We start from the raw sequence: 26,634 nt of genomic DNA on the forward strand, positions 1-26,634 counted from the left end.
CACGCAGAACTCAAGCAGCTTTGTTTGTTTCCCTGTAGAGCAGTTGGCGACTGTGTAGAGATTTGTATTGGATTTTATTTTTGCCTTTACATCCCCTTTACTGTTTCCAACTCCAGCTGCAGGGACAAAGATCATGGAGCCAGATTGAAACAGATAAACTGGGATTCTATTTGGAGGATTATTTTGCTGCAGCCACTGGTTCTGCAGAGTTGGAGAAAGTTTATATTAAACAATACAAAAACTATAAAATCCACATTAGATTACATGACAACACAGGACCCAGTGCAGTCTGTATATTCTGATTATTAATCAGTCTTGTATCGGCTTCTGGCAGATATTATTTGACTTGTGCTGTTTTGATCATTTATGATGATCCCTAAGCAGCCCAGATCACACTGAGCATGTGCACAGTCTTGGTCTTGCAAAGATGTATAACAAAGTTACAAGATGGTGACCCCCTGTGGCCAACTTTGAAAGCATAAATCATTTGTTTGATTAGGCTTGTGGTGCAGTAAGTTCATGTTTATGTTTAGTATACAAAATACAGCATTTCTAGCCTTATTCTATTTTACACTTTACTTTTAATTTACGTTTTGTAATATTTATCTTTGTGTTTCTGTACACTGCATGGTTACTATGGAAAATAAGCCTAGAAACCTCAGTCATAAGGCTACACACACATCAGGTGTATAAGAGTCACCTCCCCTTAGCTTAACCCCTTGTGTGTAAGAGTAACAGAGACTCGATATTAAGATTAGACCATTATTCAGTTCATTTGCACGTAATTCCTTTAACCCTTGAAGTGCCGATAGCAGGTTCTTCCACATGATAAGGTATTCCTTGTACTAAGCACAATTCAGCAGGAACAGTCCCTAAGTTTGCTCATAGTCTGTACAGAGAGATCCCATAAAACTATGGCAGCATAGGTATTCCCTGTACTAAGCACAATTCAGCAGGAACAGTCCCCTAAGTTTGCTCATAGTCTGTACAGAGAGATCCCATAAAACTATGGCAGCATAGGTATTCCCTGTACTAAGCACAATTCAGCAGGAACAGTCCCCTAAGTTTGCTCATAGTCTGTACAGAGAGATCCCATAAAACTATGGCACATAGGTATTCCCTGTACTAAGCACAATTCAGCAGGAACAGCCCCTAAGTTTGCTCATAGTCTGTACAGAGAGATCCCATAAAACTATGGCAGCATAGGTATTCCCTGTACTAAGCACAATTCAGCAGGAACAGCACAGACATTATTTCTCAGCACAGGGAGAGGTGTATGTATTACTATAAATATCACATGATATAATAATTCTATGTTTTACCCCATTGTAGAGTCTCAAGCCCAGGGCAGATATAGTGACCCGGGTAGGATTTGCGCTGTTGGACAGTCCCCACTCGTGTATATGAACAGCCATTGAGTGGAAAGGGTTAACAGTTAGGGGGGGGGCAAATGATGGAGGTGCCCCCTGCCCTATATCACATCAGTCTGTCTGAACCGGGTCAGCGCCAGGACCTTGGATCGACTCCTCAATCTGCAGGAAGTGGATATTTCCCACAATCCTTGGAGCTGTGACATGTGGTACCTGAAGGTCTGGGGTCGCAGACCCCGGTGAGGAACAGCCCCCACGTGTAATGCTCAGCCCCCCCTCCCTCTCCAGGACCCCCTCGTACCACTTGTCTGGAAACCAAATGTCCAACTGTAGAACATTGAGAAGAACATGAAGTGTTGTCAGTTCTTTGTACGAGACTCGTTCCTTATTGGCCCTTCTGATCCTCCTGATCTTCACTTGTTTCCTCAGTATCAGACTCACCTGTAGGGTCACAATTAACCCTTCAAGGAACATTAGTTTTTTAACCAGCGCCAACAATGTGCTCAAGTCACAGTCGGACCATGTGAAGCCCCCGAGCAAGTGGCACAGTGAGGGAACTGCCAGATTAGCCCACCCGGGGGGGAATAAACTTGAGTCTCAGCCCAGTCTGATATTTATAATGAGAAGGAAACCTGCAGGTACTGCGTGGTTTAAGGTAGGAATAGATTGTCAGCTCAGTGGGCAATCAGTGATTATTCCAGGAAGGGGGAATAATGTGCCTAAAAACTGCAAATAAAGGAAATCTATAACAGCAGTGCTTTTTGCTTTATTCAGTATGAGAATTGTCAGCTCTTGGGCCAAGCAGTGCAGTTTGGGGGGGGGTCTCTAGTGAAGGGGTCAGTGTTCCTGGGGTTGGGAGAAAAGGGAAAGGAACAACTCCCATTACAACAACTCCCGACATCCCACAGCTTCTCATATCATTATAATGACCCCTGTGTATGTGGGGGGGGGGTAAGTATGAGAAGTCAGAGGTGTAAAACAAAGTGGGGGGGGGCAGATTTTTAGGGTGAAATACTGTTCCCATAAAGCCGCAGGGAAAGTGATGAGGAGGGGCTGTTACTGCTCAAATATTGTATAAACTGGGTTTATATTACACACGGGGGGGGGGGAGTTAACTGCTCAGGTTCTTCCATCTGAGACAAAACTTTTCCCATAGAGATTCAATAGAATTAGGGGGATACAGGGAAAATCAGGGGGACACAGGGCAGAGAAGGGGTAGATGGGGTACAGGATAGATCTGGGGTTCAGCAAGTAGATTAGGGGGTTCAGAGGGCAGATTTCTGGGACAGAATGTAGACTGGGGGAGATAAAGGCAGATCAGGGGAGTTGGCTGAGGAATGTGGAAGAAATACAAGTGGAAAAGGTCTGAGACTGAAGAATCTCCAGAGGGGTCGGTACAATTCCTGATCCAATGGAGGGGCTTCATTAGGGATGTAGCGAACTGACGATTTGGTGTTCGCGAACGCCGTTCGCGAACACCGGCAAAAAATGCGCTAAAATCGTTCGATTCGAACGATCGAAGGATTTTAACCATTCGATCGAAGGATTTTCATTCGAATCGAACGATCGAAGCCATTCGATCGAATGCTTTTCATTCGATCGAATGCTTACAATCGTTCGAACGAATGGAAATCGTTCGATTTTTAGCGGTCGAAGGAATTCGAATGGTCGAATGGTCGAACGATCGAACGCGAACTCAAAATGCGAACGTTCCCAAACGTTCGCGAACATTCGGCGGACGCGAACGGTCGAAGTTCGCGCGAACTAGTTCGCAGCAGAACAGTTCGCTACATCCCTAGGCTTCATGGGAAAAACACTGTCATGTACAGGCCCCTCACTTGCTGAAGGAATTCTACAACCAGTTTCCCCAGAAGCCAAGACTTGGTGGTCCAGTGGCCCCCGTGGGGGAGGGGGTGAGACCGTCGGCGCGTCTTTCCTTCCCGACGCTCGAGAATCCAAGATGGCGGTGCCCATGCAATAAACGTGGCTACTGCGGCGCCAGCTCTTAACTATACGTATTGTTTACTGTGTGTACCTGGGGCTGTGTTAGTTTATATTAACTGATTCCTGACCACGACTTCTGCCCTGGGCTTCCTCCTTGGTCTGGACTTCTCCCGCTGAGAGCCGATGAGCCCCCTAACAAAGGGGTTCTTTACTGTAAGGACAGTCAGGTTATGGGATTCTCTACCAAGAGAGGGGGAATGAGTGATTCATTGGTGGGGAGGAAAGGAGATCTCACCATCAGCATAGGAAGGGGTTCTTTACTGTAAGGACAGTCAGGTTATGGGATTCTCTACCAAGAGAGGGGGAATGAGTGATTCATTGGTGGGGAGGAAAGGAGATCTCACCATCAGCATAGGAAGGGGTTCTTTACTGTAAGGGCAGTCAGGTTATGGGATTCCCTACCAAGAGAGGGGAATGAGTGATTCATTGGTGGGGAGGAAAGGAGATCTCACCATCAGCATAGGAAGGGGTTCTTTACTGTAAGGGCAGTCAGGTTATGGGATTGCCTACCAAGAGAGGGGAATGAGTGATTCATTGGTGGGGAGGAAAGGAGATCTCACCATCAGCATAGGAAGGGGTTCTTTACTGTAAGGGCAGTCAGGTTATGGGATTCCCTACCAAGAGAGGGGAATGAGTGATTCATTGGTGGGGAGGAAAGGAGATCTCACCATCAGCATAGGAAGGGGCTCTTTACTGTAAGGGCAGTCAGGTTATGGGATTCCCTACCAAGAGAGGGGAATGAGTGATTCATTGGGGGGGAGGAAAGGAGATCTCACCATCAGCATAGGAAGGGGTTCTTTACTGTAAGGGCAGTCAGGTTATGGGATTCCCTACCAAGAGAGGGGAATGAGTGATTCATTGGTGGGGAGGAAAGGAGATCTCACCATCAGCATAGGAAGGGGTTCTTTACTGTGAGGGCAGTCAGGTTATGGGATTCCCTACCAAGAGAGGGGAATGAGTGATTCATTGGTGGGGAGGAAAGGAGATCTCACCATCAGCATAGGAAGGGGTTCTTTACTGTAAGGGCAGTCAGGTTATGAGATTCCCTACCAAGAGAGGGGAATGAGTGATTCATTGGTGGGGAGGAAAGGAGATCTCACCATCAGCATAGGAAGGGGTTCTTTACTGTAAGGACAGTCAGGTTATGGGATTCCCTACCAAGAGAGGGGAATGAGTGATTCATTGGTGGGGAGGAAAGGAGATCTCACCATCAGCATAGGAAGGGGTTCTTTACTGTAAGGGCAGTCAGGTTATGGATTCCCTACCAAGAGAGGGGGAATGAGTGATTCATTGGTGGGGAGGAAAGGAGATCTCACCATCAGCATAGGAAGGGTTCTTTACTGTAAGGACAGTCAGGTTATGGATTCCCTACCAAGAGAGGGGAATGAGTGATTCATTGGTGGGGAGGAAAGGAGATCTCACCATCAGCATAGGAAGGGTTCTTTACTGTAAGGACAGTTCAGGTTATGGGATTCCCTACCAAGAGAGGGGAATGAGTGATTCATTGGTGGGGAGGAAAGGAGATCTCACCATCAGCATAGGAAGGGGTTCTTTACTGTAAGGGCAGTCAGGTTATGGGATTCCCTACCAAGAGAGGAGGAATGGGTGATTCATTGGTGGGGAGGAAAGGAGATCTCACCATCAGCATAGGAAGGGGTTCTTTACTGTAAGGACAGTCAGGTTATGGGATTCCCTACCAAGAGAGGGGGAATGAGTGATTCATTGGTGGGGAGGAAAGGAGATCTCACCATCAGCATAGGGAGGGGTTCTTTACTGTAAGGACAGTCAGGTTATGGGATTCCCTACCAAGAGAGGGGGAATGAGTGATTCATTGGTGAGGAGGAAAGGAGATCTCACCATCAGCATAGGAAGGGGTTCTTTACTGTAAGGACAGTCAGGTTATGGGATTCCCTACCAAGAGAGGGGAATGAGTGATTCATTGGTGGGAGGATGATAATTGTGCAGTGCATAGTAATGGGATGAATATAATAATATAATATGAATGAATAGAATAATAATAGAATATGTGAGTTGCTTAGGAAAGAGAAAAGGCATCTGAGGCTTCTGATTTTATTCTTGACCAAAGCAACATCCAAACATTTCTCTGTTTCTCTCTGGTAAAGTTGTTGTATTGTGTCAGTCAGTAAATAAGTTACAGGACAATGAAATAACAAATAACAAAGTGGTATAAAGGTGATACATTTATTGGGTAACTAATATAACAAACGTTCAGAACATTTTAGTTCCTTCCTCAGGCTCATTACTCATTTCTTTCTCTGGTTGAGCAGTTACAGTCAATGACCTGCAGGTGGCGCTGATGTTACAAAATCCATTGTATTGTCAGTGAATTAAATTCAATCATTAAATGGCCCTCAAATGTAAAACCCCCTAATGTAAATACACATATATATATAAATACACACATATATATAAATACACACATATATATATATATATATAGACTCAGGTGTTACAACACTGCTGCCTGGAGAGACCAGTCCTATCCCTGTATAGAAGGAACTGCAGCTGGGGGTCTGTTTCCATATTTACTCCTGGGGGATTAGTCCAATCTCAGTCTAGTGACTGTTTCCCTCTTTATTCATTTGCCCCAGGGTTAATGCTCTGATACCCCACATGGGGCAGATACAGTTCAGGGACAGGGCTGAATAAAGGGAGCGGATTGAGCAACAAAGTCACAGTTTTCATCTGAGAAACCAAACTGGCCCCAAAGTCTAAAGTCTTTCCAGGCGGCTCCTGCGCTTCAAAGAGACTTTTATGTTGAAAGGAAGATGAGGAAAGAAAGTGACTCATTAACATCACAAGTCGTTTTTACTTTAATGAAAGTCGGTTCTGACCCGGACCCTGTTCTGTTTCTCATGTAAAGACTCAAAGGAATAAAGTGTTTATTGTCTCTTTCCTTCTACTCACTGGGCTCAAGAAATACTCAATAAATACTCACTGCACTGCCTGATACTGGTGCTGATACTGGGACTGATACTGATACTGGGACTGGGGCTGATACTGGGACTGATACTGGGACTGATACTGGTGTTGATACTGATACTGGGACTGATACTGAGACTGATACTGGTGCTGATACTGGGGCTGATACTGGAGCTGATACTGGTGCTGATACTGGGGCTGATACTGATACTGGGACTGATACTGGTGCTGATACTGGGACTGATACTGGGACTGATACTGGGACTGATACTGATACTGGGGCTGATACTGATACTGCCACTGGGGCTGATACTGGTGCTGATACTGGGACTGATACTGGGACTGATACTGGGGCTGATACTGGGACTGATACTGGGGCTGATACTGGGACTGATACTGAGACTGATACTGGTGCTGATACTGGGGCTGATACTGGAGCTGATACTGGTGCTGATACTGGGGCTGATACTGGAGCTGATACTGGAGCTGATACTGGGCTGATACTGGGACTGATACTGGGCTGATACTGGAGCTGATACTGGAGCTGATACTGGGCTGATACTGGGACTGATACTGGGACTGATACTGGGACTGATACTGGGGCTGATACTGGTGCTGATACTGGGACTGATACTGATACTGGGACTGATACTGGTGCTGATACTGGGACTGATACTGAGACTGATACTGGGACTGATACTGGGGCTGATACTGGGACTGATACTGGGACTGATACTGGTGCTGATACTGGTGCTGATACTGGGACTGATACTGGGACTGATACTGGGGCTGATACTGGGACTGATACTGGGGCTGATACTGGGACTGATACTGGGACTGATACTGGGCTGATACTGGGGCTGATAGTGGGGCTGATACTGGGACTGATACTGGTGCTGATACTGGGGCTGATAGTGGGGCTGATACTGGGACTGATACTGGGACTGATACTAATACTGGGGCTGATAACCAATAACTTCCCCTTTAATTATCTCTTTGGCCCCTGACGACACCCTGATGTCACTTGTCAGTTTGTCCAGTTGTCCCTCTGTCTCTGCGGGACAGAAAGATTTACAGATGGACAGACAGACAGGAGGACAGAGAGGGGTTGATGGGAATTTAGTCAGATCTCTGTACAGCGCTGCAGAATATGTTGGCGCTATATATAAATAGAGGAGAATGATAAACAGATGGAGAGATTATTGCTCTGCTCATTACTCTCTATTACACTGGCTCAATATTATCCCCATCAGCCCCAGCCTTGCAGTGTTAATCAGTAGGGCAGCCCCAGCCTTGCAGTGCAATACAGTAACAGCTATGGGGGCATCTTTCACTAGTGCCGCCCTATAGGGGGCTCAGGAGAGACACAAATAAGGGCTGAGATGATTGACAGCTCTTAGGGTTTCCCTAGTGAATCCCCTTCTTCCCCCTAATAAGGAAACACAGAGACAGTGGGGGGTCAGGGAGGGGTTAGGGGGTCAGGGACACATGGGGACAATGTTGTACATGAGGGGGGAGAATGTGCCGGGACTAATTCGCCGGCTGGAGGGGAGGGAGGGGGGAGGAGCTGCTGTATTTGTACTGAGACCAGAGGAGCAGGAGGATCCCTCTCACTAGAGTCACATCACATGGAGCCTCCAGAATACCCCCCACTGCCCCTCTGAGGGCAAATCCTGTCTGGGTGCCCCCCCCCATGTAACAAGCCTCTGCCCCCCCCATCTGAGTATTAGTCACTGACACTCGGCAACCAGGGACCTTCCAGACTGTGCCCAACCTGCAAGTACCTCTCCTGCACGGCTACACGTGGGACCCCCAGAGCTACACGTGGGACCCCCAGAGCTACACGTGGGACCCCCAGAGCAACACGTGAGGATTCAGGGGAGTCGGTGCCCAGGTGGGGGGGAGAGACTCAGCACAACAAGGTAAGTGACTGGAGCTGCTGTAAATTCTCATTATCCCCAGAATAGAAATATTTCCCTCCAGTCATAAGGGGGTCGGGCTCATTGGCACCGGGAGCTGAAGGTTCAACTTAATGGTGAATTACAACTCCCCGCACCCTTGCCCATGTCAGGTGTATCTGGTCGACGGCAGAAGAGAAAGAAACACAGGGGACAGTTGGTTATTTTTCATGTGTAGAATTAATTAAGTTTCAGGAAGGTTCCCTTGTTCATCCCAAATCTCTGTCGTGTCTCTAGATTAACTCATTTGCAACCAATTCCATGAGTCTGAGAGGGTTAATCAGGGGCGGGATATGAACTCTGGGCCCCGGGAGATGTTTCTTTCAATTAAATGATGGGGAGTAGGTGAACTAAAATTCCAAAGACCACCCAAGCACCAGATTTGTTCAATAAGACTTAGGGGTTTGGTTGGGGCACTTTGTGGGCATTGCTGGGACCTTCGTTACATATAAATATGAGAAAGTCACATAACAGATGGGCAAGTGCCATTGTATAGAGGAGAAGTGCCCCCCGGGGGCTCCTAGTACTGTGCCTTCTTATTGTAAATGATCTCAAGGGTCTCAGCCAAGCAAACACAATGGCAGCTCCTGCTCCAGTCAAGTACAATGTTCTGGGGATACAATAAGGGAACAATTACAATACTAAGGGAAGCAGTATGGCAGCTCCTTCCTTGGTATAACAATAAGATGGATGTAATTAGGGAGTGTAATTAAGAGAAGAGGGGGTGAACATTGCAGATAAAGTGGAGAAGGGAGAAGTGGAGACAAGGGAGAGGATCAGGACTATGTGTAGGTGAGACCTGAGAGAAGAAGGTGCTGGTAGGATCCCATGTGTATCTGGTGAGATAAAGTCACCACTGGACATTCTGGGAAATTGCAGTTTTAGAAAATCATGGTGTCAATCCCAAGTCCCAGATGGGAATAAATGGAAAAGTGAATAGACTTGTAGAGACTTAGGTACATAAGTAGCCCAAATGCCCAAACCTGTACTTATTCTGCATCTTTCATGGGGAGAACTTTGTATTAATGGAAAGAGGAAAATGGTCTGAGTAAGGGCAGTGTGAGTGTAAAGTAGGTGAGAGTGGAGAGAAGGCGGGAGAGTAAAGAAATAAGAGACAGAGCAGAGGCAAGTGGAGAGAAGACGGGGAGAACTTAGTGTATTAAATCAAAAGCAAAGTTGGAAGCAGTGAAGTGAAGATAGTGGAGATGTGAGAAGGTCTGGACTAGGAGTCAAAAGAAAGAAAAGGAGGAGCAATATGGGGGAAAGAAGAACTGAAGATGTGGATGAGAAATATCTGAGTAGGGGAGAAGAAGGGAATGAGATAAGGAATATCTAAGTGGGGATGAATAGGAGGAGAGGGATCTGAGTGGGGATAAGAAGTAGGATAAGAAGTATTTGACTGGGGATGAAGAGGACAAGTATGAGAAGTATCTGAGTGAAGATGAAGAGGAGGATGACCAGTATCAGAGTGAGGAAGAGGAGAAGTATCTGAGTGGGGATGAAGAGGAGGAGAAGTATCTGAGTGGGAACAAGAAGAATGTGCCCCTTGGCAATGATATTACTGAGAGGAAAAGATTCATTGGACCTATCATTGGATGCCACTTGTTGTATCTAATAGGGAATAAATGATGGGTAGGGTGTTGTGTCTGGCAGATCCCCCCTCCAGAAATGTTCTGCCACTGGGGGGCACACATCATTAGAGTCTATGGGTTACTGTAAGTTTCAAAGCATCATGGCAGCTCCGCCTGGCCTCCCCTATACCTCCTATTCCCGCATGTTAGGACAGGTCATTAGTCTTCAGGCTTGAAACCCCCCCACAGGCAGTTGGGGGCGAAGCTCCCAGAATCCCCCTGGGCACAGGGGTTGGAAAGAACAAATCAGCTGCCCCCACGCCTGGCACAGACTTTATATCATTAGTGTTTAATTGGGTCAGAGGTCCCATCAGACGGTGCCAATCAGATCCGCTTATGTGTGTGGGATTCCGGCTTCACTTGGAATAAAACGTGGCCTTTCAGCTGAATCACTGCGACCCCCTCACCAGTAAGTGGCTGTTTGTGTGAGTAATAATCACCGACGTGTGGGTCACAATCTCTATTTACTAACTGAGCCTCCACAAGCAGCCAAACACTGATCATTCTACCCAAAATAATGACTTTACTCAGGCACAAAATCCCTGACCCAAAGAGCGTACAATCTAATTTGTAACATAGAAATGATTCTTTGCCCACACTCTCAGGCCCATTCCCCTCTGTTACAAACATTAACTCTACAGCCAGAGAGGGAGATGACTAATACGAGATATTGGGGTTCCTCTGGGAAGTGAGGTGCACATTTCTCTCAATCACACTAACAACGTGTAACTCTGGCCAATCGCTGGCTCCCGCAACTTGATAATGGGATTTTATTTGAATGTGACCTTGCGAGTGTCCCTGGGGCAAAAGGGGGCAGAATGGAGGGGGGCTGAGCGGTGGCACCTGCCTATTGTGAGAAAGAATCAGGGGAAAGTGAAGAGTTTCAGTAACAGACGCCTCACCCTCGGCATATGGAGCCTCAATCTGTATGGGGGGAATAACTGAATAATAATCCCCTGCCTCGTGATACAGGTTATAAATAGATCCCCCCGGTATTGAGGCAGGAAAGTTCCACTGCACCAAATAGAGAGAATTATCTTAGAACTGTGTGGCCAAAAATGTAGACTTCTGATTGGCCCCTGAGGGAATTGAGTGAAATACAATGAAATGAGTAAGAAACAATGAAATGAGTGAGATACAATGAAATGAGTAAATGTAACAGGAAGAGATCACCTGACCAGAAATACTGCAGCTCTAACTGTAACAGGAAGAGATCACCTGACCAGAAATACTGCAGCTCTAACTGTAACAGGAAGAGATCACCTGACCAGAAATACTGCAGCTCTAACTGTAACAGGAAGATCACCTGACCAGAAATACTGCAGCTCTAACTGTAACAAGAAGAGATCACCTGACCAGAAATACTGCAGCTCTAACTGTAACAGGAAGAGATCACCTGACCAGAAATACCGCAGCTCTAACTGTAACAGGAAGAGATCACCTGACCAGAAATACTGCAGCTCTAACTGTAACCGGAAGAGATCACCTGACCAGAAATACTGCAGCTCTAACTGTAACAGGAAGAGATCACCTGACCAGAAATACTGCAGCTCTAACTGTAACAAGAAGAGATCACCTGACCAGAAATACTGCAGCTCTAACTGTAACAGGAAGAGATCACCTGACCAGAAATACCGCAGCTCTAACTGTAACAGGAAGAGATCACCTGACCAGAAATACTGCAGCTCTAACTGTAACCGGAAGAGATCACCTGACCAGAAATACTGCAGCTCTAACTGTAACAGGAAAAGAGATCACCTGACCAGAAATACTGCAGCTCTAACTGTAACAGGAAGAGATCACCTGACCAGAAATACTGCAGCTCTTAACTGTAACAGGAAGAGATCACCTGACCAGAAATACCGCAGCTCTAACTGTAACAGGAAGAGATCACCTGACCAGAAATACTGCAGCTCTAACTGTAACCGGAAGAGATCACCTGACCAGAAATACTGCAGCTCTAACTGTAACAGGAAGAGATCACCTGACCAGAAATACTGCAGCTCTAACTGTAACAGGAAGAGATCACCTGACCAGAAATACTGCAGCTCTAACTGTAACAGGAAGAGATCACCTGACCAGAATTACTGCAGCTCTAACTGTAATAGGAAGAAGCAAAAGACACAACTCTGTATGTTAATTGGCTCATGTGACCTTACATGTGGTTTGTTTGTGTGCACCGTGAATCATATGATCCCAGGGGGCGGCCCTTATTTTTTAAAATGGCAATTTTCTATTTCTGATTACCCAATGGCACATACTACTAGAAAAGTATATTATTATGAAAATGGTTTATTTACATGAAGCAGGATTTTACATATGAGCTGTTTTATGCAATATCTTTTTATAGAGACCTCCATTGTTTGGGGGGTATAGTTTTCCTTTAAAATCAGAAGTGAGAGTAAGTGGCCCCTGCATTATTTACACGTGTAATCCCATGTAATGGTGTAACACGCTGCATTGATCACGTCCGACTGTCAGCGTCACATTGATTATCTGTTCACACCTGAGAGACTGTAGAAGAAGCTCTGGCACCTCCGAAATGTGACGTTTCCCGAGTTTTCCAATTTTGACAGGTCAGCCCTCAGTCCCAGATTTTTATTAAAAAGTCCTGAGTTTCAATTTGATCTCCTGCACTGACACCAGACATTTCTGAAACTTAATTAAAATAAGAGGCTTTTTGGCACAGAGCCTAGAACACTCAGCATCTGCACTGAGTTACAATTGTACAATTTAAGATAAGAAAAGATACATTTGTAACTAATAAGTAGACTCACAGCTTAAAGGGCACTTTCACCTTCATTAGCAAAACTGATATAAGATATAAAACATGAACCTAAAACCCCCACAAATGGGTTAAGACTTTCATGACCTGCCTAATTTTGTAAAATGGACATGGTAATTAGGGGGTGTGGCAACAAAATGGGCGTGTTCAAAATATTGGCATGTGCAGCGTGGCAGATGTTTTTGTCCCTCTTAAACGTTTTTCAGATGTTGGGGGGCTATGGCCTTGTGTGAGTGCATATAATACATATAATATGTTATATAATACTCAAAAGCCATGAATCTTGAAAATTATATCCTTATAAACAATGACTAGTGATGTCATCAGTTATAAACGGCGAGTAGTGATGTCATCAGTTATAAACGGTGAATTCTGATGTCATTTCTGTCACATGACTCACTGAAACGTGTGTATTATAATAAATAAAGTACCCCCAGTTGTAAAATATAAGGATATTAGAAGTTACCTCGGAGTTCCATGACCTGTATAACTCGGCCTTCGGCCTCGTACTTTTATATGGTCATGAAACTCCTCGGTAACTTATAATATCCTTATATTTTACAATAGGGGGTACTTTATTCACTATATTATACACAAAAGCCATGAATATCTTGTAAATTATATCCTTATAAACAGTGACTAGTGATGTTATTATTTATAAAAAGTGACTAGTGATGTCATAAACGGTGAGTAGTGATGTCATTTGTGTCACGTGACTCACTGAAACTTGTGTATTATAATAAATAAAGTACTTTCCCTTGTTGGAGAATAAAAGGATATTAGACTTTAGCTCGGAGTTCCATGACCTTCAGCCTCGTCATGGAACTCCTTGTGACTTATAATATCCTTATATTTACAATAGGGAGTACTTTATTCACTATATATATATATATATATTATATATATATAATATATATATATATATATATATATATATATATATATAATATGTGAGTGATATCAATAATAATGTGGTTTATGTTGGTGCCAAAAAAATCTATATAGGTACTACTACAAAAAGAATTAGTGATTCATAATCAAATATTAATGAAGTTAAACATGGGGAATATACTCACAGTTCACCCCAGTCCTAGGGTGTAAGTCCAAGTCAACATTTCAAAAGAGAAAAATGTGAGTGTCCCCCAAAATAATGAATCAATCAATTAAAAAAATGAAAACATTTTTAGGACATCAGAGCGAGACCTAACGCGTTTCGTGCCTGCTGGGGCACTTACTCATACCAACTTACCAACCTATGAGTAAGTGCTCCGGCAGGCACGAAACGCGTTAGGTCTTGCTCTGATGTCCTAAAACTTTTTTCATTTTTTTAATTGATTGATTCATTATTTTGGGGGACACTCACATTTGAAATGCTGATGAGTGATATCCCTGCAGTGTGGTTTCTTGGGGTGCTACTACCACTAATGTGGGTATGGCCTTAACATTTCTTATAACATGGGTGTGGTTTAAAGTAGGTGTGGTTTAAAATCAGGGAGTGGTCAACACTGGTTCCATTATTGGTCGCTAAGCAATGTACAGGGGCGCAACGCCGGAGCGGTTCCCAGGGGGCGGCAAAAAGCCGCTCCTGCACCTTTAAGAGCCGAATTTCCGGTTTTTAAACTGGAAATTCGGCTTTACGAATGCGAGAGAGCGCAATTGCGCTCTCCGCATTAGTGTTCCTGCCTCCCCTCCCGACAGGTAAGTCGGCGAGGGGGGCAGCATTGCAGGAGCCGCCTCAGGCGGCCCTAAGGTACGAATCGGCGCTGGCAATGTAGGAGAGAAATAGTGTGGGCTGAGACGTTGCACAGAGCTGGGTGAGACTTATAGTTGAACAGCAGCTAAAGGTCCATAGGGCTCGGGTGCAACTGTCGGAGCAGAAAGTGAGTTTCCCCGTTAGGCTCATTTATAGAATCTGGTGCCTGAGCCAATAGTCTGTGCATCTTGTGGCCCATTGGGGGGCAGTGTAGCAGGACAAAGAGGGGGGCCCTCCCCATGGGGCAGGGTTGTTAGTATAAGGGACCCCCATTAGTGCCCAGCGCTGCTGTTTATACAGAGAGTTATGTGCCGGGGCCATTGGGGCGCAGACATTAGTAAATATGATGAGGAGCCCCCCAGTGTCTCAGGCTGAAGTCCAATCACTTTATGTAGATGAGGTTCCTCTTGGCCCCCGGCTCATGTGCAACTGTCACTTCTTCTCATTAGTCTCTTAGTGACTCTGCACCCCCGCGCCCCCCGTGTGTTTGTGTAATGGCCCTTTGGTCGGGTTGCTATGGGGGCAGGGTGGGGTAAGAGAGGGGGAGGGTTAAATGATAAATAAGAGACTGTGGGGCTTGTATCTGCCCCCCACCATTAGCTGCTCTCACAATACCTGCCCCCAGCCCCCGCACTGACGGAGATCTCTCATTTACTGCACCTTGGGAGATTTTGGGGGCCCCCCTGCCTGGAAAAGATTTGAATTGAATGAAAGGTTTCAGATGACAATAAAGTGATTGCCATGGAAACCGCATTCAAATGAAAAGATTTCAGACGCTTATGGGCTAATTATGAGATTATTCCCTCACTTGCACCAAACACAACGTAAATAAGTCACATTACTAACACTGATCATCTACTCATTAGCCACAATGCATGGAAACCAAGCTGTCCAGGGCTACCCCAAATCTCTCCCCCTAACTGACCTTCAGACTAGGCCCCCTTAGCTCATAACAAGGTTACAGATATATAGAAACATTGGGGTAACAGTCACCCTGCTATAGTTCCAGGGGTACCCAGGGTACAAATAAGCACTCACCCAAATCTCCCCTAACTGACCTTCAGACTGGCCCCCTTAGCTCATAACAAGGTTACAGATATATAGAAACATTGGGGTGTCACCCTGCTATAGTTCCAGGGGTACCCAGGGTACAAATAAACACTCACCCCAAATCTCCCCCTAACTGACCTTCAGACTGGGCCCCCTTAGCTCATAACAAGGTTACAGATATATAGAAACATTGGGGTAACAGTCACCCTGCTATAGTTCCAGGGGTACCCAGGTACAAATAAACACTCACCCCAAATCTCCCCCTAACTGACCTTCAGACTGGCCCCCTTAGCTCATAACAAGGTTACAGATATATAGAAACATTGGGGTGTCACCCTGCTATAGTTCCAGGGGTACCCAGGTACAAATAAACACTCACCCCAAATCTCCCCCTAACTGACCTTCAGACTGGGCCCCCTTAGCTCATAACAAGGTTACAGATATATAGAAACATTGGGGTGTCACCCTGCTATAGTTCCAGGGGTACCCAGGTACAAATAAACACTCACCCCAAATCTCCCCCTAACTGACCTTCAGACTGGGCCCCCTTAGCTCATAACAAGGTTACAGATATATAGAAACATTGGGGTGTCACCCTGCTATAGTTCCAGGGGTCCCCAGGGTACAAATAAACACTCACCCCAAATCTCCCCCTAACTGGCCCCATGAGCTCTTATCATGAAGACGGGGGATTCGACTCATTGCTCTTATTACATTAATATCCAATAAACTGATATAAATAAATCACTGCCCATCAGCCCCTCTATGTTGCTGGGTCCAATTCCGCAGACACAAAGAAGAGAAATAGAATAAAGAGGAATAATAATTGTGATGGGATAAATATGATCTGTAAGAATTTCCCTAGGGGTAAGTAGGGCTTATAGAATAATTTGTGCTGCTCAGTCTCGCCCCATGGAGCAGCCCCTTTGTTGCACATTATTTATATATTTATATTGGGGTAACAGAGGCTGGAGATGAAAGAAGATTGGGGAGAAGCCTCACTGAGAAGTTTGTTGGATTCTTGGCTGAGGCATCAAAGTCACATTGAGTCTCATGCAACAGAACCTCCAGTCTATGAAATGGTAATTGTGAGGCCGGGACTCTGGGGTCTTCAGAAGTCGGGAGCAGAGAAGGGTCTCGGGGAGTCCTGCTGGGAGTCTAATTATATTCTCTCTTCTTCGCCGGCACTTGATACATGTACCTGTGTACTCCCGTGGTGCCTGCAAGATGCGGGGAGTAGCAAAGAGAATACAGGGGGGTAGGTGCCAAAAAAACGATTTCGTTGCAATAAATGGGTGGGTTTGTTCTGCCCAATATATAAATATAAATGTGGCAATTGTTCTCTAAGGTTCATGTTTCGGAAGTGGAAAATATTCTCTGGCGTGTGAGGAAAATAAAGGGAATATAAAGTTTGAGAAAATTAGACTTCCATAAAAATGTAGTGTGGGGCCCAGTTACACCCCAGGGACCCCAGATTTGGGAACAACTACCTACAGACCAGTGTTACTGAGGGACCTCCCTATTTTCTATATTTACATCACTTTCCTATGTAGAACTTGCTTTTCATTCATGATACATTAATATCAATGGACTGACGGAATAGAGACTTGTTGTGACAGAACTGTAGATGCCCAAAGCTGCCTTCAACGTGACTGCAATAAAGGGCAACTACCAAGGGCCTGGCATAATGCAGGTTGGCTCAGAGAGTGGGGGGGTGGCTGGCATAAAAGGGCAAGCTGGAAACTGTACTTGCATGAACAAGATGGAGACAGTAGGACAAGATGGAGAGAGTAGAACAAGATGGAGACAGTAGGACAAGATGGAGACAGTAGGACAAGATAGAGATAGTAGGACAAGATGGAGACAGTAGGACAAGATGGAGAAAGTAGGGCAAGATTGAGACAGTAGGACAAGATAGAGACAGTAGGACAAGATGGAGACAGTAGGACAAGATAGAGACAGTAGGACAAGATGGAGACAGTAGGACAAGATAGAGACAGTAGGACAAGATGGAGACAGTAGGCCAAGATGGAGTCAGTAGGACAATATGGAGACAATAAAACAAGATGGAGACTGTAAGACAAGATGGAGGCAGTAGGCCAAGATGGAGTCAGTAGGACAACATAGAGACAGTAGGGCAAGATTGAGACAGTAGGACAAGATGGAGACAGTAGGACAATATGGAGACAATAAAACAAGATGGAGACTGTAAGACAAGATGGAGGCAGTAGGACAACATAGAGACAGTAGGGCAAGATTGAGACAGTAGGACAAGATGGAGACAGTAGGACAATATGGAGACAATAAAACAAGATGGAGACAGTAGGACAAGATGGAGACTATAAGACAAGATGGAGGCAGTAGGACAAGATGGAGACAGTAGGATAAGATGGAGACAGTAGGGCAAGATGGAGACAGTAGGACAAGATGGAGACAGTAGGACAAGATGGAGACAGTAGGGCAAGATGGAGACAGTAGGGCAAGATGGAGACAGTAGGACAAGATGGAGACAGTAGGACAAGATGGAGACAGTAGGACAAGAGGGAGACAGTAGGGCAAGATGGAGACAATAGGACAAGATGGAGACAGTACGGCAAGATGGAGAGAGAAGCTCACGATGGATACTGTAGGACGAGATGGAGACAGTAGGGCAAGATGGAGACAGTTGGACAAGATTGAGACAGTAGGACGAGATGGAGACAGTTGGACAAGATGGAGACAGTAGGGCAAAAGGGGAATTACAATATAGGTGAAAATGAGTCCTATGTTTCCCTGATGAGAGTAAATCTAATTGCCCCAATATCCAACTGTTCTGTCTCACTGGCTCTAGGGTACAAATGCTTTTGTCACTGCTGGAAAGCACAATGCTTTGCTGGGAAATTGCATGAATACAATCTAAGGTCCCTATCACATTCCCATCAGTCCCTGCCCCAGTGAACTTACAATTTAAGTTTCCTATCACATGCCCATCAGTCCCTGCCCCAGTGAGCTTACAATCTAAGGTACCTATCACATTCACATCAGTCCCTGTGCCAGTGAGCTTACAATCCTAAGGTCCCTATCACATTCCCATCAGTCCCTGCCCCAGTGAGTTTACAATTTAAGTTTCCTATCACATGCCCATCAGTCCCTGCCCCAGTGAGCTTACAATCTAAGGTCCCTATCACATTCCCATCAGTCCCTGCCCCAGTGAGCTTAAAATCTAAGGTCCCTATCACATTCCCATCAGTCCCTGTCCCAGTGAGCTTACAATTTAAGGTCCCTATCACATTCTCATCAGTCCCTGCCCAGTGAGTTTACAATCTAAGGTTCCTATCACATTCCCATCAGTCTCTGTCCCAGTGAGCTTACAATCTAAAGCCCCTATCACATTCGCAGTCACTGGGGCAGTTTTTTCAGGAGCCAATAAGAACAGTTGTATATTTTTGGGGCGTGGAAGGAAAGTGAAGAGAACATCATGGATTGCCTTTTGGGGGACAGGATAGGTTTAGGAATTGATTAGACAGATATGAGGATTCCCAGGGCTGCTGGTGAGTTTCATGTTAACTTCAAGATGGTTCAGTTGGTACAGCCTGTTCTGTCCCTTGTATAATGCAAATAAATGGGAACAGCAAGGGGTTAATGCGGGTGGAGAGCCAAAAGGAATGTATTGGGTTAAGGGAGTAGAAATATTAATACCTGGACTGTTCCAGCCTTTGATTATGTCCCTGTGTCTGTCAGTGAGTCTGACCCCCGGGCACTTGTATAGGGGTCACATAATGTGCCAAGGAGAGCGGTGGGTGAGAGTTGCCATGGCACCGGGAATATCCTCCGTCTCGCCGAGCAAATAAATTCCGCAAATTAGAGAAAGTGATGACAATCTTTATCCTCCCTCCGAGCTCAGACCCTGCCAAATAACTCAGTATTGTGGGGGCAAAAGAATGACATTGTCACCAGCTGCTGCCTCCATAGCAACACCCTAATCCCTGGCACACGGCTGGGGCACGTTACATACGGCTGGGGGGGGCTATATTCATCCAATGACCCCAGGTGGGCACTACAGGAATGTGCAGTTGTACACTGCCAATATCATGAATGTGTAATATGAGTGCCCCCTGCTGTTCTGTCCTGCTGACAGTGGAACTGATGTAGGAAGCATCTCCTGACACTTCTCTGCTCAGTTCTGTTGCTGTTATAATCACATTATATACATGGATAAGGCAGGTGGGTGGGTATATGTGCCCTTTAATCCCAGGCACCTTTAGAGGCATCTCTGTGTAAGTTTAGGCAGATGCAGTTTCTCCAGAACATTCTCCCCTGTGCGTGTAGCGTGTCGGGCAGAGCCAGTCCATGTGATTCACACGCCAGCAGGAACTCCTTGTACTTGTGATGGGATTTATTGTTCTTGAACAGACTTGTTCTACTGCGGAGAGGCCTGAGCAGGTCTGGGAGACCCCAAGAATCACAGCAAATCCTACAGACTGGACTGGCTGAGCCCTCTGGACCTTATGTCTTTAATGGGCACCTTGGTATAAGTGCTGGGGGTGGGGCCCTGATCACTGGAGTATTGTGTCAATGGCAGTATTTAATGATCAATAGGATTGTCGGGAAATCACCTACCACCCACCTAAATACATGGAGATAGTATGAAAAGATGGAGACATTAGGGAAAGATAGAGACAGCAGAGAAAAAATGGCGATGGTAAAGATGGAGAAAGTAGGACAAGATGGAGACAGTAGGACAAGATGGAGACAGTAGGGCAAGATGGAGACAGTAGGACAAGATGGAGACCATATAACAAGATGGAAACAGTAGGACAAGATGAAAACAGTATGACAAGAAGGAAACAGTAGGACAAGCTGGAGACAGTAGGACATGATGGAGACAGTAGGACAAGATGGAAACAGTAGGACAAGATGGAGACAGTAGGGTAAGATGGAGACAGTAGGACAAGATAGAGACAGTAGGACAAGATGGAGACAGTAGAACAAGATGGAGACAGTAGGGCAAGATGGAGACAGTAGGACAAGATAGAGACAGTAGGACAAGATGGAGACAGTAGGACAAGATGGAGACAGTAGGGCAAGATGGAGACAGTAGGACAAGATGGAGATAGTAGGACACGATGGACAGTAGGACAAGATGGAGACAGTAGGACAAGATGGAGACAGTAGGGTAAGATGGAGACAGCTGAACAAGATGGAGACAGTAGGACAAGATGGAGACATTAGAACAAGATGGAGACAGTAAGACATGATGAAAACAGTAGAACAAGATGGAGACAGTAGTACACGATGGAGACAGTATACCAAGATGGAGACAAATATAGAAGATGAAAACAGTAGTGCAAGATGGAGCCAGAGGCAGTAGGGTAAGATGAAGACAACTGGACAGATGAAAACAGAAGAACAAGATGGAGACAGGAGAACAAGACGGAGACAATACGAAATTATGAAAACAGTAGGACAAGGAGGAGACAGTAGGACAATAATTGGGCAAAATGGAGGCAGTAGGACAGGATGAAGACAGAAGAAGAAGATGAAGACAGTAGAATAAGATAGAGACAGTAGGACATGATGAAGACAGTATGACATGAAGGAGACAGTTGTACAAGATTGAGACATTATGGCAAGATGGAGACAGTAGAACAAGATGGAGACATTAGGGCAAGATGGAGGCAAGAGGAGAAGATGGAGACAATAGGAGAAGATGGGCAGAATGGAGACAGTCAAGCACAAGATGGAGAGGAAAAGGTAAGATGGAGACACTAGAAGATGATGGAGACAGCAGAGTAAGATGTAGATAGGGCAATATGTAACAGCCAGATGAGAGGCCCAGCACACAAACGCCCTTTATTTAACTGAAGCCCAAATGTGCTCCCTCGCCCATAGTGTAAATACCGTGCATAAAAGTGCAAACTCCAGGTCACCTGACCAATAGACACTGTAACAGTCTCACAAATCCCATCAGGGGGTGGAACAGTCCCAGAGGTCCCATTACGTCAGCTGTTTGTTCCCAGTTCCCTATAATTCTGTTTTACCCCTCCCCCCTTTATATTGTCCTTAATGACCCCCATAGTATAATATGAATCTTGTCTCATACAGTATTAGCCCCGGGCTCTGAGTGTTCGGGTGGTTGTGGGGCAGTTCTCTCAGCATCACAGGGGCTGTTGGGGTAGAAAGTAGAACTATTAGATCATTGTGAAATTGGGGTACATTGGGGAAAACAGTGGGGTGAGATTTGGGGATTTTTATAATGGACGTCCAGAGTTTTATAGGAAAGGGAATGCAAAGAGTAGGTCTGATTAAGTAATACTGGTATGGAATCCATTATCCACAAAGCTCTGAATTACAGAAAGGATTTTATTTTTTTTCTCTGTAATACAGTAGATTGTACTAGTCCTTATTGGAAGAGGAACCAGCCTATTGGGTTTATTTAATGTTTATATGATTTTCTAGTAGACTTAAAGTATGCAGATCCAAATAATGGAAAGATCCATATCCAGAAAACCCCAGGTCCCAAGCATTCAGATCCCATACCTGTACTGGGCAGACTGGGAATCAATCAGACTTTTGCTTTCGTTGTTCTTCCTGCAGCTGCCTGAACAAAGCTACTCACAGACTGGTTGCTATGGGTTATTGCCCCGGGTAATACTGAGACCCAGCTGGCTGAGCATATGGTTTCTATCATTTACCTGTTTGGTATCTTTACGGCCTACAGGTGAGTTTACCCAGGGACAGAAGAGACATGTGCCCCCTCCCCCGACACTACTGTGCCCCTGGCATGTGCCTCTCTTGCCCAGTTCTGGGCCCGCAGGACACACTAGACTAGTACTGGTAGATGGAACACAGACTGGATGATGTCGGAGATCTCATTCCCATTCCTAATCAGTCATTTTTATGTGCCGTCACTGAGCAGGTCCCAGCAGCACCACCACGGGTACAGCGCCAGCACATTAAGTCTCCTAGTGGCACAGACTGGTCCAATCACATTCATTAGGGTGAGGGCAGACGATCAATTGATCACCCATGGGAAGTCTCTTCTCTGAAGGCTACGGCATGAATTTGAGGGTCTTTGGGGAGCAGTGTTGCCTGCGGGAGAGGAGATTTGATGACCCCTAATTTTCCTTTGTGTTACAGGTCACGGGCCAGAAGGAACAAGATGGCGGCACCCAGAAACACACGCATGTGACAGACAATATTGCGCCTCCCGCTGACCCGTAGAGACAATGTGGCGAAGCAATGAGAGCGTGGCACAGAATGGCACAGAGATCCACACAGCTGGCCTGGGCCTGGCACTGGGAACCATATCAGTATTTACAGTCATTCTGAACATTCTGGTTCTGTACGCGGTGAGAATGGAGCGCAAGCTTCACACGGTTGGGAACCTGTATATCGTCAGTCTGTCCATCGCTGATCTCATTGTGGGCGCAGCTGTGATGCCCCTGAACATTGTGTATCTACTCAACGACAGGTGGATTCTGGGAAGATCCGTGTGTCTCTTCTGGCTCTCTATGGACTACGTGGCCAGCACGGCCTCCATCTTCAGCCTCTTCATATTGTGTATTGACCGGTACCGCTCTATCCAGCAGCCACTGAAGTATCTCAAGTACAGGACTAAGACCAGGGCTTCGGTGATGATCTCGGGGGCATGGCTCCTGTCCTTCACATGGATTGTCCCAATTCTGGGATGGCACGCATTCGCCAATGGCGGCATCAGATCTGTGCCGGAATATACCTGTGAGACGGAATTCCATAAAGTGACTTGGTTTAAGGTCCTCACCGCCATCTTGAACTTCTACATTCCCTCCTTGCTGATGCTGTGGTTCTATGCCAAAATCTACAAGGCGGTCAGAGAACACTACCAGCACCGGGATCTGGTCAATGGCTCCTTCCAGTTGTTCTACGACAGCAAATTGGTGCAGAACGTCAGGGTTCTCAAGAGCCAACAAGGCTGCCCCAAGAATCAGTGTAGGGATGGGAAACGAACAGTCCCTGAGGCAAATTTTCCGGCACAATACGTCACTGTATCGAAAGAGATTGGACAGTTGAGAAGCACCCAGGGAAAAGACTCAATAGATGATTATGAGAACCATCAAGATCTTAGCCACTGTGATAATAATATCTTTAAATTGCATTGCTTTCCACTGGCAATAATTCAGACGCACCCCCAGGAGTGCAGGAACTATGTGACGGTCACCAGGGGGACCTTAAAAAAACATAACTGCCCTGGAACCCAGCAAATGGCAGAGATCTCAGAGGAACATACGTTTGCTGAAGTTGCATCTTGTATGATGGAGCTGAGTCAGGTGGAGGAATCCAACATGGAGGCAACAGAGAGAACTGACGCCAGACTTTCAGGGAACTTTAACTACCTAAAACATACCTGGGAGAGGTTTTGCACCCATTCCAAACAACACATCCAGGGGCTCCACATGAACAGAGAGAGGAAGGCTGCAAAGCAGTTGGGATTCATCATGGCCGCCTTCATGCTCTGCTGGATTCCATATTTTGTTCTCTTCATGGTCATAGCGTTCTGTCACAACTGCTGCAACCACAACTTCCACATGTTCACAATTTGGCTCGGCTACATCAACTCAACCCTGAACCCCCTCATCTACCCTCTGTGCAACGAGAACTTTAAAAAGACTTTTAAAAAGATATTTCATGTAGAACTGGACTGTGGGGAGTGTAAAAAAGAGAATCATGCAACTTGCACTTACGCATGAACTCAACAAGAGCCAACTCTCAGAACTGTATTGGGTAAATGGGGACAACGCTCTCAGCCCCACACATAGTAGGGCCCGACAGTAGAGCAAGAATGAAAAGTAGCAGGTACCTTAGGACAAAATGGTGATGCTGTGGCAAGATGGCAACAGCAAAGTCTTTTTTCCTGTCAGTTGAATTAGATTGAGATGGTTAGTTATAATGGCTGACAGTAGGACAAGGTTGGACCTTTTCAGTCCAGGCTTTCTTGCAGATTCGACCTTTGGTAGAGCCCTCTTTAGGTCAAAACGCCCAAAATAATATCCTGAAGCACCTCCAAGTTATCCTAAAATCTCACCCTGAATGGCCCCACATGCACTCAGCAGAAAAAAAATAGTAACAGAAGGACAGTATGAAAGATGGAAACAGTAAGGCAACATGAAGACAATATGACAAGAGGGAGAGAGTAGAGCATGATGGAGCTAGTAGGGCATGATGGAAACAGTCTGACAAGATGGACACAGTTGGACAAGATGGAGACAGTAGGAGAAGATGGAGACAGTAAAACAAAGATGGAGACAGTGGAACAAGATGGAGACAATAGGGCAATATGGAGACAGCAGGGGAAGATGGAGACAGTGAGGCAAGATGGAGACAGTAGGACAAGATGGAGACAGTAGGACAAGATGGAGACAGTAGGATAAGATAAAGAAAGTAAAGCAAAATGGAGACAGTAGGACATGATGGACACAGTAGGACAAGAAGGAGACAGTTGGAAAGATGGAGACAGAGGATAAAAGCTAGACAGTTTGACAAGATAGGAGACAGTAAGATGAGATGGAGTCAGTAGGGAAAGATAGAGATAGTAGGGCAAGATGGAGAAAGTAGGACAAGATGGAGACAGAAGAGCAGGATGGAGACAGTAGGACAAGATGGAGACAGTAGGACAAGATGGAGACAGAAGAGCAAGATAGAGACAGTAGGGCAAGATGGAGACAGTAGGAGAAGAAGGAGACAGTAGGGCAAGATGGAGACCGTAGGACAAGATGGAGACAAAAGAGCAAGATAGAGACAGTAGGGCAAGATGGAGACAGTAGGGCAAGATGGAGACAGAAGAGCAAGATAGAGACAGTAGGGCAAGATGGAGACAGTAGGACGAGAAGGAGACAGTAGGGCAAGATGGACACAGTAGATCAATATGGAGACAGTAGGATGAGATTAATTGAGTAGGGAAAGATGGAGTCAGTAGCAGTGGCGGAACTACTGGGGGAGCAGGGGGTGCGAGCGGGCCAGGGCTGTGCGTCCTGTGCCAGGGTCCGTCCCCCCTCTAGTTACGCTTTTGGTCAGTAGGACAAGATGGAGAAAGTAGGGCAAGATGACAGCAGCAATACACTGTATAAATGGTGTTGCCCTACCCGCAGACTTTCATTTCTTGTTTTGAACCTCTTGTGGGCATAAATTGAGCATACAAAAATACATGGAGCCCCACCACCTATAATTTGGCAATAGGCCCCACCCCAATTATAGACTGACATGCTAATTGGAGAAATCTCTCAGTATTTGCTGCAGTTCAGACCATGTGGGAGGAATCAGAGTTCTGTGTCTGGGAATCTGGGTTTGGATTTCTGGATGAATCTTTTTCTACTGAATGTAACAAGTGATTTATTCTCCAATGTTGTTCTCAGTGTAAATGTGCAGTAAATTAAAGTTATTTATGAGGAACGTCACACAACTGCTTGTGATTCACAAAGCAAGGAAAGGAGAAAGAGACAGACAGAGATAGCAAAAGAGAGAGAGAGAGAAAGGCAGAAAGAGACAGAGAAACAGAAAGAGAAAGAGAGAAAAATAGACAGAGAGAAAGAGAGACTGAGAGAGAGAGAGAGAGAGAGAGAGAGAGAGAGAGAGTTTACAACCAGTAACCAATAACAGTCAGTCGCCCAGAACTCATTTCTCGTGTCTGTTGGTCTATTCAATTCCTGGGCGTCTGATTCACAGATTGTGCCATTTATTCTGGAACAATGAAAGTGAATGAGACGGGACAGACTGGTGATTTTATAGAGAAATTCTCCTTGTTGCAGGAGCATTCAGTGCTCTCAGGAGCATTTTCATTGATATTATACTGGGTCCACTTGTTATTAATGTGAATATTCAGTTAAACACCTTTCTGCCATATCAGCCTAATACCCCCTAATAACCCCCTGCCACTTGGGCACTAAAGCGTCAGCCTCAAGGCTCAGTCTGCTAGGATTTAATCTTTATTTCAGTAATATATCTGCCAAATGTATATATGATTTACACTTACAATATATCCTGATAGACAGTGGCTTGTGTCTTTATATGGTCACAGAACAACCCCTCAGTGACTTCTAATATCCTTATCATTTACAGTAGGGGGTACATTATCCCTTATAATACATGAGTGATACTCAGAGTTCCCTGTATAACTCAGCCTGCA

The 26,634-nt window shown here is 45.5% G+C and overlaps 1 protein-coding gene across 1 annotated transcript; it reads left to right on the forward strand.

The window, feature by feature from the left end:
- The first annotated feature begins 7,945 nt into the window (after positions 1 to 7,945).
- Positions 7,946 to 24,783, forward strand: hrh1.S (histamine receptor H1 S homeolog). Its single transcript, XM_018240958.2, has 2 exons — positions 7,946 to 8,239; positions 22,614 to 24,783. Exon 2 carries the CDS (start codon positions 22,703 to 22,705, stop codon positions 24,200 to 24,202), a length of 1,500 nt encoding a protein of 499 aa, XP_018096447.1. The 5' UTR covers positions 7,946 to 8,239; positions 22,614 to 22,702; the 3' UTR covers positions 24,203 to 24,783.
- The last annotated feature ends 1,851 nt before the right edge of the window (positions 24,784 to 26,634 follow it).

The sequence above is a fragment of the Xenopus laevis genome, chromosome 4S (assembly GCF_017654675.1).
Source record: "Xenopus laevis strain J_2021 chromosome 4S, Xenopus_laevis_v10.1, whole genome shotgun sequence".
Lineage (NCBI taxonomy): Eukaryota > Metazoa > Chordata > Amphibia > Anura > Pipidae > Xenopus > Xenopus laevis.

Bases quoted from the DNA above. Each gene is read 5' to 3' on its own strand.
- hrh1.S (XM_018240958.2), top strand. From the start codon at position 22,703: ATGTGGCGAAGCAATGAGAGCGTGGCACAGAATGGCACAGAGATCCAC.